General features: G+C 40.5%; 1 protein-coding gene across 2 annotated transcripts in view; it reads right to left on the bottom strand.

Annotated features, from left to right (window-relative positions):
- MRPS27 (mitochondrial ribosomal protein S27) overlaps positions 1 to 12,458 on the bottom strand; it is a 46,569-nt gene that overhangs the window by 15,241 nt on the left and 18,870 nt on the right. For both annotated transcript variants that reach the window (XM_065860850.2, XM_071802646.1), the window contains one exon: positions 45 to 159. In XM_065860850.2, coding sequence (XP_065716922.1) covers positions 45 to 159 — 115 coding nt within the window. The remainder of the gene's footprint in view (positions 1 to 44; positions 160 to 12,458) is intronic.

Here is a 12,458-nt window from a genome sequence, read left to right as displayed (position 1 = left end):
AAAAGCTGATCAAATATTCTTGGCTTTTCCTTGTAAAAACTTACCTTGTTTTTTAATGTGTATAAGGCTTTGTCTTGTGCACCATATTTTAAGCACTGTCTGATCCAGCTGTGGATGGTCCAGTCTCTCAAGTACCAGCAATTTGGACTATGCCGAAACCTAAAGGATGATAAATCGTCCAGGCGACAACATGACCCTCCATTATCACAGAAACAAATTCTATAAACAACAACGAGGCATTTCAGAACCCCTGTCTTTTACGATCTCAAATATAAATCTGTCTTCGCAGTGAATCATTGCTTTCAAAGCTTTGATATACTTTAACAGTGCGCATGAAAGAGGAACCGTAACTCTTCACAAATGCATTATATTTTAAACTTACCATTTTCCATAAAGCCTACTGCTTTCCCCCAAGAAGAATACCATAAAATAATAGCTTGGTACATTTATGAAGGCCAAGACTGCCATAAACACTGTAGTACTTCTTAACCTGCCCTTCTAATTGTGTCACATTGTATTGCTTTTTGTCTGGTCAAAAAAGAACGCTGCTCGGTGACTGACAACACAGCAAGTATCAGAATTACATCAAAATGTGTATCTAGTGTTTCCTACCCTTGACTTAGAGAGTCATGCCTCACTGCAGCCCCTGCAGAATTCATTGTGCCTCAGCACAGGCCAGCGCTGGGCTGCTGCGTGCTTCTCGTGCACTGACAAACGTTTCACCAGCAGGGGCACACTCTGCTCCCCCACCTGCCTGGTTCCCCACAGATGTTTCTTTAACCTGCTCTGAGGTAGCTCAGGCCATGTCTTCAGCAGTGTGCCTGGGCAACCTACTCCAATGCTCAACTGATTCGTAAAATTAAATACTTTTAAGTTTAGCCTCTTCTGTTTCATCCTTATTCCGTCATATGCACTTTGCTCTGTAGCTGGAAAAAAGCTACAAAAAGCATATGGGGCTTTACTTTTGGCAAAGACTCAAAAACCAATTAGGAGCTGTTGCCTTGGTTCTGGGCTGAATTTCACACCCCAGTGTGAAGAGATGCTCACAACCTTTCCCAGTTCAAACTGTAAGCACGAAAAATGGGCTCAGTCCCCAGCACAGAAGTGACTGCCACCTCCTGTAGAGAACGACGATGACTGCGGTGGGCTCGTGTGCAGATGCTTGCAGCCTCAAGCCAAGCTGCAGCACCATGTAGAGGCAAGGCTGGCTCTTCCATCTGAGTGAGCATGCTTTCCAGAACATTTATCAGATTAACGTGGCCACCAACTCTCTTTCCCCCTCAGTGAATCTCTGCGTATTGCATCCCACAGCTGAGGGCTACACGGATGACCAAGCCTGGAAAAGTAACTGCAGCCTAGAGAACACAGAAGACATCCATGCCAAAAGCACAGCTAAACAACTACACAAAGTCTAAATATACTGGTTTTGTAAGTGGCATATGAAATATCCCCATTAGATTAGAATTTAACAGGAAAAAAGAAAAGCATGCTTCGAATATTAAATTGCAAACATCCATTTTGTTGCTCTAATTGCTTTCAATTTTCTTCCCTCTGGAGTTCAAATATTTGGAACAACAAGAACATACATTTGCTTTCATCAAAGTCCTGTTTCAATAATGCTTACAGGAAGCATCAATTACAGGCATTTGGATTTAATAATATTTTGATGAAACAATTATCTAACTGCTACAGACTGTTTCACCAGCCATTTAAAGTGGGTCAGAGTGCAACACCAGCTCACAGTAATAAAGCTGCCAGCATCTTCTAAAGTCACTTCATTAAAGGGTTAATATTGTTTCACAAGTGGAAAACGACAGACTTGTCTTACAAAAACATCACACTCTCAAAGACATAGTTTGGTTTTTTTTTGATACACTCCTTGGGATCATTTCCACAAATTAGTTACACAGGAGGGAAGCAAGCATTTAAAACAAACAAACAAACAAACACAAACACCAACCAACCAAACTCCAAAGGTTTTAATGGGTTTGAATATTCACCTTTTTGCAGCACCATAATTATTCTCTTGAGTACAGCTGAGTCGGAGACCGCACTCCAATATCTCCTGCACCTTGGGAATGCTACAGTCTACTGTAATGGTGAAATGTTTCTAGGTTTCAAATTTGAACTGTACTCGGACAGTAAAAGGCCTAACAGGGATGCAATGTGGTTTAGAAACAGGATGAAACGCATCCTCAATTAGCTCAAGTTTCTGGAATCGATATACACAAAATTCAGAGGCATGTTATAAAACTCTTAAAAAAATGTTTGCATGACCTTTGTAGGGCTGGGACCAATTCGACTGTGTGTGTGTGTGTGTTCACGTACAGAAAACCACAGCATCTGCCAAATACAATTACTGTATGTTACTGTTAACAGCCTTACACTCGGACCAGGTATCTACTGTGCTAGGTACTATGCAAACAAAAAGCAAACAGATTCTCAGCCAAATATTCTTCTAGTTAATTCTAACAATTAATTACAAAAGAGTTGCTTGGGAATGAAGAAAGGGGACTGGTGCCAAAATTGCTGTCTCCAAGTCAACAAGAATGTGATACATATGCATGTACATGATACCTCAACACTATGCGCTTCCGTTAATCCGCAAAGGAGAGTTTGAAGTGGAAGGGAAACAGGTACACTGCAATCTTTAATTGTTTCTGATCCATACAGTGCTGGAATGAACTCTGTTGTACTAGCTGAGAATTTGTTTTTACAGCTAACCTAGACAAACTAACCAAATGTTATGGTAGACATTTTTATTTGAAAGGGAATCAGAGAAAGGAGATTGTTGGTCATTTTGACAAGCATTAATTTCTTCTTCCTTCTCTTTCTCCATGAAACACAAAACAGGATATAATTAAGCAAGGCAATATGTTCGGGGACAGATGAATAGACAGAAGGAAGCTGAAACTACAGAAAGCAGAAGATTCAGAGTGAATTAAATAAAGGAAGCCTCTAGCAATTGCTGTGTGTTTAATGGAAAGACCAGGAGGTTATCTTGCAGACGTCTGCTGCTGAAACTCATTTTTTTGAGAACTAATAAAAACCTGAGAAGCACGAGATTCTTATAATGTGTTCAGAGAAGACAAGAAGCATCATCCATGATAGTATTAGGGGAGCTCCCTGTTGGTACATTTTAATGTTAATGGCTAAAGAATCAATATGGCCATCCTCCTAGTCATTGTGCTGAGAACATCTGTCCCCACAGGGAACAAAAAGAGGAATATCTGTAAGACAAGGAGTTCCTGAAATGTCAAGATCACTCTGTCTCTAACAGCATACGGCGCAATGGTACTAGAATTCCCCTTACTTTGGAAAATTGTTCAAATGATGCAGTCCAGAAACTTGGTTGTCCTCACTATTGCTTTGTACTTGCAAAATGATGATTATTATTATTATAACTTGGAAGAGACACAGTGAGTGTATAGCTTCTGCACAAGGCAACCAGAACATTTTTTACCAAGCAAGTGCACACTCACTCTTGCTCACAAACTGGCCAGCACATTGGTCTAAGCATACACTTGTAGTTTTCTAACTTCCTGAACAAGGCCTTATTGCTCATTATCTACAGCAGTGCTGAAGGACTCATGCTGTATTAAAGAAACCAAACAACGGAAAAGTTTATCAGATACTGAGACTGCTTTACGGAGTGCTCTACTTACACAGCAAACCTGACTTCTGTTGGTGCCTTATCACACTGCAGAAAAGCTGAGTTACTTCCCTTCTTCGTTTATTTTAAATGGTCTTCGAAATTTGTTTGGTGCCATCAAGTGGTGATATACGCTAGTGCTGCTTTCACATGCCTTGTATTCTCAAGGGAAAAAATACAGCAACCCTGAGAGCAAACAGAAGCACCAAGGTGCTGTGCTTGGCACAGGGGCGTTCACTGCTTTGGGGACAGTCACAAATGAAGAAGGTGGTGAAGGAAAATGTGCTGGATTACAGAAGAGCAAGCACTGCAGAAGTAATACACTATCACGAGGAGCTCTGCTGTACAGAGGGAAAGCTAGCTGAGCAGACCTGTTCTAATTCTTTGCTTAGACAATCAGAAGCTCCCACTTTGCATTCTGTGGCTTTCTTAAGGGTGGATACAACACGTGTCACTGCCAGAGGCTATCCTTCTGCAATACAGAATTATTTGTTTTTCCCCATCTGTGAAACACAAAGAAGAGCCCCCTTCCTTCCTCCAACGTTGTCTGAACTAATGAGAAAGTATTTTGTAATGATCTACATATCCAGTACACAGAACCTTATGATCTCCTGGGCTCCAGATTTCCTCAAGACTTCCTAAATTTCACCTGCAATTTGTTTTGCTAATGTTGCATTACAATACATAAAAAGATGTTCTTAAATAAAACCTCTTGTACTCTAATGTTCTTTGCTGTTCTTATGTTTTACGGATACTTATACTGTCTTCTGCCATATTGCAACAAAGTGGAGAAATTAACAACACAAAGACATTGAGTAATCTCCATTCTTTCATTATTTCTAATACAGATCATGTAGATGTGTTAGTCTGCTTTCCTCAGAGCTAAAACCAAAAAGGTTTCATATGCTGCTAGTCCTCTTGCAGGATGTAGTCCAGGAAAGGAATGAACCTACCTGGTAGTAATCACTGTAATAAATTCCTGACACTTATACTTCAGATCTTTTTCACTTATTTTAGAACTATAAAGTAATAGAGGTTTGCATGTTCGTTTGCTTTAATCAGGAGGGGAGAGTGCCACATTTCTTCTCATCCACTTAAAATTCTAAAAATCTGAAGCAAAATGTAAGGAGAATTAAAATGAGTAAATATCATGAGAAATGTCTCTGCGAGCCAGGAAGAAGCTCTCACAAAGGAATGAATCCAAAGCCACTGCACGTTTTACACAAGTCATACATGGCTGTGAAGCTCCTTGGCAATGCCATGTTTTTTTTTCTTTCCTGGCACATATTTAAGCTGCAGTGCATAATGATCAAATGGATTCCAGGCTGGCTTAGCTTAGGAACTGGAAAGCTAAGGAAACGTCACCCAAGTCTCCCTTTGTTTGTCATTTCAAGCCACAGGACTTGGGAAAAATCCTCTGCATTTTAAATGGACCCAGAGGCATTGCTCATGTGTCAGCATGAAAGGCAACAGGCGTGAAAAAAAAAATCTCTTGTTCGAAATTTCCTTTTAAACATGAATAAGACTTTATTTTCGCATCTCTTCTTTGCCTGCATCTTAGCCTACACCCTTCTTTGTAGGCATCCTTTTAAAAATTTCATTTATAAACATACCAGTCCCATAGGAAATACCTCATGCATTCACTACCTATAACCAAGCAAAAACACAGGGAACACATTCCTTTTTTGTTGAAATCAAAAACTCAACTAGGATACATAATATAAGAAATCAGTTATCAAAAGCAGTAACAGTACAGGTTTAAAAAATCAGACAAGTCAACTACAACAGAGGATATTCTAATGCAGAGTCACAATTGTGCTCTTATACAAGAAGATAAGCAGTTTACAGACTCCCTGAAGAAAGCCCACATTCAGACTTTCTTCTGTTTTAGTTTTTATTGACTCTGCCTGATCTCTGTTTTTAAACTAATTCAGCTCTTGATTGTTTTGGCCATAAAATGAATTCTTCTAAATGAAGCTCATTCCACCTCAACATGAACGCGTATTTCTTGCACAGTGTATTTTGTTCAGGGGTTGCACAGCACCCTAACACCATGGATGAACGGCAGCCTCAGAAACAGACCTGAACGATCAGGTTACACCAGTGTCGTTTAACCCCAGCCAGCAACTAAGCTCCCTGCAGCCACTCGCTCGCTCCCCCCGCACTGGGATGGGGCAGAGAATCAGAAGAGTAAAAGTGAGAAACTCATGGGTTGAGATTAAGACAGTTTAACAGGTAAAGCAAAAGCTGCATATGCAAGCAAAGCAAAACAAGGAATTAATTCACTGCTTCCCACAGGCAATGAATGTTCAGCCATCTCCAGGACAGCAGAGCTCTATCATGTATCATGCTGACTTGTGAAGAAAACCATCATAAAGTCCTTTCCTTCTTCTTCCCCCAGGTTTATAGACTGAACATGACATTACACGGTATGGAATAACCCTTTGGCCAGTCTGGGTCAGCTCTCCTGGCTGTGCCTCCTCCAGCTTCTTATGCTCCTGCAGCCTTCTGGCTGAAAAGTCTCTGACTTGGCATAAACATTGCTCAGCAACAAGCAAAGATCAGTTTATCGTCAAAAGTTCTTCTCATAGGAAAAACAAACCACAGCACTGTACCAGCTACTAGGAAGAAAAATAACTATCCTAAACAAAACCAGGAGAACCAGCTAACCTTGAACCGCTCTGGAATCAGAAAGGAGAAATCCTTCAGACAACTCGATCAGCTTCAGTATCCCACAGGTTTCCCTTGAATTCCTTGAACCTTTATACTAATTAGTTCATAACCAGACTGAAAGAATAAAGCTCAGGCTCAAACAAGATACTACTTCTCAAGACTTCCTCTGCCTCTAGGAAAAATCTTCCAGCTATTAAACATGTTTGCAAAAAGCTCCTCTAGCCACAGAGTTTCAAAACACACCAGAACTATGTACTCCCTGGCAGGACACCACTGAAGTTCACTTCTCAAAACAACATGAGTCAGGTTTTCTTCTGTATCAGCTTAATTGAAGGTGCCTGTATGCCTTAACCTGACATAATAGGACATCAGTCACAGGTTTTGTCCAGGGAGAAACTAAAGGTCTTAACATTTAAAATACCAGTATCAACATGGTTCCTTGTTCTAAGCATAATATTTTAAAAGGCCAGTTTAACGTGAAGGTTGCCAGCTAGCTCACTAAAGCTAAAACTGGCCATCAGGGGATCCCCCAGTGTGACTGGTAAAGAACACTGTCATGCTATAAATATTGCTACTGAGAAAAGGTGGTGGTACCTGGTTTAGGTTCATGAAGAAAACAAAACTGGGTCATTTTATCGACATTCAGAAGCTTTATTTCAAATGCAAACTATGAAACAAGCAACCCTTTTTTTCAGCTTTACTTCTTTATGGTCAAGACAGAATGATCAGCATGGAAGATTAATTTCACTTCTTGTTGCTAGAAATACCTCTCCAACGAAAGACAACAAATAAACAGACACTTTAATATAGTACTGCTCTTTCTTCTGCTCCCAGGCGATAGTGTCTTGTTACCCATCAGCCTCCACCTTTCCCACTCCTTTTGGAAAAGACAGGGAGGAAAATCAGGTTTTCTTCTCATACACACGAAGAATCCATACTATACTGACCACAAAGAAAAGATAACAAGAAAAAGAAAAAGCCTTGTCATAATAACAACCATAATAAAAAGCCCAACTTTTCCCTAAACTATTGACTATAAATGACACAGCTCCTAGAATTTCCCTCACTTAAAAATACTTCTGGGCTTTTACAGTTGAAATGCCTGGTTTTGAATATAAATGCCATTAATAATCTAGTGACTGAATAGCGAGTTCCATAGGCTGAGGAAAACATGGAGAATGATGGGGTGAGCTGTTACTATAGTGATTGTGATAAGATACTCCCTAGTGCCTTTCCTTGTCCCCATGTAACCACAACGAAGTCTAATTTTAAAACAACTCTCACATTAATCATATATTTTCCTGGTATCCTGGCATACAAAAACATACAGAGAGAAGTTAAGAACTGTACAACACACTACATTTCTTGCTTCAGAGAGATTTTTGAATCTCAGCAATTTCCAAGTGTGTCAGGCTAAAATTTGCTCTATTAAAGCTCAGTGAAGGATCAATTCTGCTGGAATCTTTACTCTCATCTCTGAAAGCCAATTAACACAAAAGTGTTAATACAGCATATAGCATGCAGCATATGTAAGTAAAGTATTGTTTGGATTATCACCATTTTACTAGCCAGGCTATGCCTATCATTATTTCAACTAATTCTCCAGCTGCCTGAAAGCTGGTACACAAGTTATCAATGAGAATTATTTTGCAAAACAAAATGTTTGTGAAAACTCATTGGTAATTCACAATTACTAAAATCACCTTTGTACCTGGTTCACTTTGCAGAGTGAGAGAGATTCTCTGCTTAAGACTGCCAGAAAGTCAGTTTCTACCAGAAATCTAGTTCCTGATAGCTGCACAATGGAAGTAAGTTTAAAACCTTCTGGGTGCCAATCAGTACTTATGTCATGGGCTTTCTTAAACCAGGGTTATCTGTAATATTTTAGGATTTTAGGGAATAAATTGCTTCTAAGCTAGTTAGGTGTCTCATTTTTTTAAGATAAATAAATAAATAAATAACTTCAGCTGCTTCAAAAAAACTCCACGTCTTAGACATCATAAATGCCAAAATCAAAATTAAACTTTTGTTATTCTGTCTTTACTTCAATTTTTGCATTCACTTGTAGTGATGCCACAGCGAAGCCTGGGTTCCAGTCACCATTAACCAAGCTGGACAGAGCCAGACATAGCACCAAGGGCTTTTCAAGCTGACAAGACAGCGACTTCAAGGTTTATAATAGTTCATTCAGTGCCAGAGGGAAATGAATCAGAGCTAAGACCAACATTCACGCGTTTCTGCCTTCTAGTGCTAAGCTTAAACTATGACAGTACACCCCTTTCATATTATATTAACCAGGAACACTATGGGTATGCATAAAAACTGCTGTCAACGAAAGACAACAATGACTTCTTATTTTACGAAGAGGAAAAAAACATAGCCTGTAACTAGATATTGCTATTACAGTATTTGCAAACAGCAGCTTTTTAATGGTACCCAATATACAGCCTAAATTTAAGATGAGACAAAATCAACATAATTTTGTCAGAGACCTACTTCACTGACAGCTGGAGTCCACATTGTAATGATGTTGCATCTTCCACTTACTCTGCTCAAATTTCTTACGCTTCACAAAATATCTCCCAGAAATACATCACACACTAGCTCCAAACTACCGTAATATTGTACACATTGACACAAGCCTTGACACTTTTCAGTTTTATCACAGTTGAACTTGCACAGATTACAAGTGATGTATTCCTCTGGTTTGAATATCAAAGGCCGCAATACATATGCATATAGGACAAACCATTTACTCTGCAAAGTTATTCAGTTTCACACCACATGCAACCTAAGCAAAAATAAAGTGCTGGCAAGAGACTGCTGCAGGCATACAAATACTGAATGGATCTTAGTAGCCAACTTAAGCAAGAGAAGAGCCAAACCTTACATTTGCTGCCAAACACTTCAAAAACTGGATATGCGCAGTTCAGTTTTCACCTTTTCAAATTTGCTGCCACAGTCTCACAGTTCAAGTTAACCTAATTTTGACCTACCATCTGTGCCCTTTTCATTCTTAACTGCTAGAGATCGATTGTCCAATTTCCTTGCGTATTTTTGTCCTTCTGTATCACATGAGCAAAGGAGAGGCACAGCTACATGACAAGCTGTCAAGGATATAGAGGGGACAAAACACCTGATGCTCACCTGTAGTTTCAGCCACAGCTGCTGTCAAAAAAGTAAACCACAGGTGCATAGCCAGGTCTTGCTACCAGGCAGTCCACCATGAATCCATCTACATTTCATGTCATGTCTCAAGGAGCTTATTCATTTTTTTTTGTTGTTGTCCTTCCAACCAAGTTTTTTCCTGAGAAAAATATTTTAGCAATGAAAACCAATAATCCTCAAGTCCTCCATGATACACTTGTATAAAAACTGTTCCCTAATCACAGTAAGCTACTCAAACACAATACTTCAGAGGCAAACTCCTAGTCAGTGTACCTCTTCTTAGATAGAAGCCCCATCCCAGCCTAGCAGCCAATGATATTCCCTTACCTATTTCTTAAAATCCTAGTGCGTCCTGTGTCCCTGAAGGAGAATGTCCTCAGGCTTTTCAGCTGCTTCCCTGTCTCCCCTTTGCTACATCAGTTTGAAAGCCAGAGGGGCTCTGTTAAGTGTGGCATTCTTCATTTCAGGGATAACGCTGTGGAACCTCTCAGCAGTCGTTTCCATCTTCACCACCCTGACAGATTTTGTGGGATATTGGGCCACACATCCTTATCCAACTTCTTTCAAGCCCAGTGGGAAAGAAGTGTCCTTTATTCCACTGCATATGATGTCAAGCACAAGGACCAGTAAGCAAATTAAATATAAACATCGCAAAACTGACTCAAACATTTTGTCAGGCATTTTGAAATTTGTGGGCTCATACCAGCTTTTGTTTTATTCTTATTATTTTCAGAAAAATACTGTACCACCAGATCTGTTATTTAGAGAGACAGTAGGTACCTCACTTTAAGTACCGCATATCCTGTAGGACAAATGTTCCTTTGTGGAGGTAGGTATAAACTGCACAATAAAATGAGGTTGTGCTACTCAAAACAGGCAGAGTACTTAAAAATGCAAAGGGATATTTTGTAGTTCCTTCCCTTTTGCGACAGGAACACAGCCAAGACTGCTAGTTATAAACATAAGCCACTACTGGCTCTGGTTCTGCTGATGAGCATCAGTGCATGCTGCATTCCCAGGGTGTCCTGCCGTGTTCACCTTGTTGCAGTGGCCTACTCAGATCTTCTATCTGGGCTCCACACTGACACCTACAAGCATCCAGCTCTCTAAGGCAGTCGCAGTATAGAAGGCTTATACACAGGAGAAGACGGCAGGGGGAAACACTACAACTATGTGCAATTATGTACCTGATGTGTTTCTGCCGGACTTCTTCAATTTTATTTTATTCCTCCAAAGGATCACGACTTTGAAAACAACACAACAGTGTCTTACATAAGATGAAATCGCTGCTTGATGATTTAACCTGGCAAAGGGAAATTCTGCGCAAAGGGGTGATCACTGCAGGACTCCAGTGAAAAACAGAAAAAGAAACCCCTTTGCAGAGAAAGCGGGGTGTACCGCTCCTGCTGCAAATGCTCCTCTGCCACACTCTTACAGTAGCTACTACACCTTGTCCATCCGCAGCTCCAAGCACCAGCAGCAGGTCTGGTTTGCCAGAGCTTTGGTACAGGCAGCGTAAGCAAGCGAGGGGGCATGTTGTCCATTTACTCCCCGCTGCCTCCTGCCCCGCGCCCTCTATTTTGCTTGTGGCTGGATTCAGCCCTGCCTTGCTCACTCCCTAATGGAACTACGTGGAAAAGTGGCTGATTAGACTGAAGAATGGAGTATTTTTCTGCTTTGTTAAATGAAAGCAGTAGAGAAAGAGGAGAGATCAGAATTAAATAAACGACAATTTAAAGAGGATGATCATACGTTGACTTTAGAGATTAAAGCCAGCTTTACATCCACAACAATTCTTCGAAATAGATATTACTCATAAAGGTGCAAATCTGCTTGCAAAGCCAGTTTATCAAAATCCATGTGCTTTCAGCTTCCCAAGCTCCATGTGGAGGGGGAAAAAAAAAAAAATAAAAATCCCTGTTTATTTTTCAGCAAGAAGGAATGTTTACTGTGTCTACATTTACAGCTGAGAAAACAGGAGCTTCTGCCAGCTGCTCCCTTGTATATCCCTTTCCAATTTTAACAGCAAACCCAAGAAAGCACTCTTTGTTAGCTGTTTCAATGCTGCCTGAACTAGACCCTGGGTCAAATCCTCACCTGGTCCCAAAAGACAACACATGGTTCCCCCAGCTATGGGGGACTTGGTTCAATCTGCTGAGAACCTGGCACACCACACATGCTCATGGATCATTCATTAGACTGAAGCTGTGAGGCAAGGACAACTCCAGCACCTTTCAAGGATGTGCGGCCCAATATCCCACAAGATCTGTCAGGGTGGTGAAGATGGAAATGACTGCTGAGAGTTGCCACAGCGTTATCCCTGAAATGATGAATGCCACACTTAACAGAGCCCCTCTGGCTTTCAAACTGATGTAGCAAAGGGGAGACAGGGAAGCAGCTGAAAAGCCTGAGGACATTCTCCTTCAGGGACACAGGACGCACTAGGATTTTAAGAAATAGGTAAGGGAATATCATCGGCTGCTTGGCTGGGATGGGGCTTCTATCTAAGCTTCCCCTGCCCCATCCTGTGCTATGCCCCATGTCACCACCTTACAAAAACAAAAACAAACAAAAAAACAAACCAAAAAAAAGAAAAAAAAAAGAAAAAAGAGAAGATATTATTCTGTCTAGAAACCAAAGATTTACCAAGTAAAGGACAGAAACAGAGGTAACAGGGAATCTGCCAGGAGGAACAGTCACAGGTAGCTGAGCAGAGTGAATGGAGTGCTTGGTACAGAGAAGTGCTGAAAATGCAACTGGCCTCATTCCAGAAGACAGTATAAATTTGCTATCTGGAGCATGCAGCTTTAAAAATAGATCACTATTAGAAGTAGCATTAAAACAACCAAAAAAACCCCACCCATAAAAGTAGGGAGAGAGTAATAACCTCAGAATTCATCTCGTGAGAATGTTAACCTATGACCTTTGCTCATTAGTACTTATATTCAATTATAGCAAAGCATTG

The sequence above is a fragment of the Patagioenas fasciata genome, chromosome Z, assembly GCF_037038585.1.
Source record: "Patagioenas fasciata isolate bPatFas1 chromosome Z, bPatFas1.hap1, whole genome shotgun sequence".
In the NCBI taxonomy this organism is placed as follows: domain Eukaryota; kingdom Metazoa; phylum Chordata; class Aves; order Columbiformes; family Columbidae; genus Patagioenas; species Patagioenas fasciata.
Note: the sequence above shows the minus strand (reverse complement) of the source record. Positions and strands in the feature narration are given on the sequence as shown.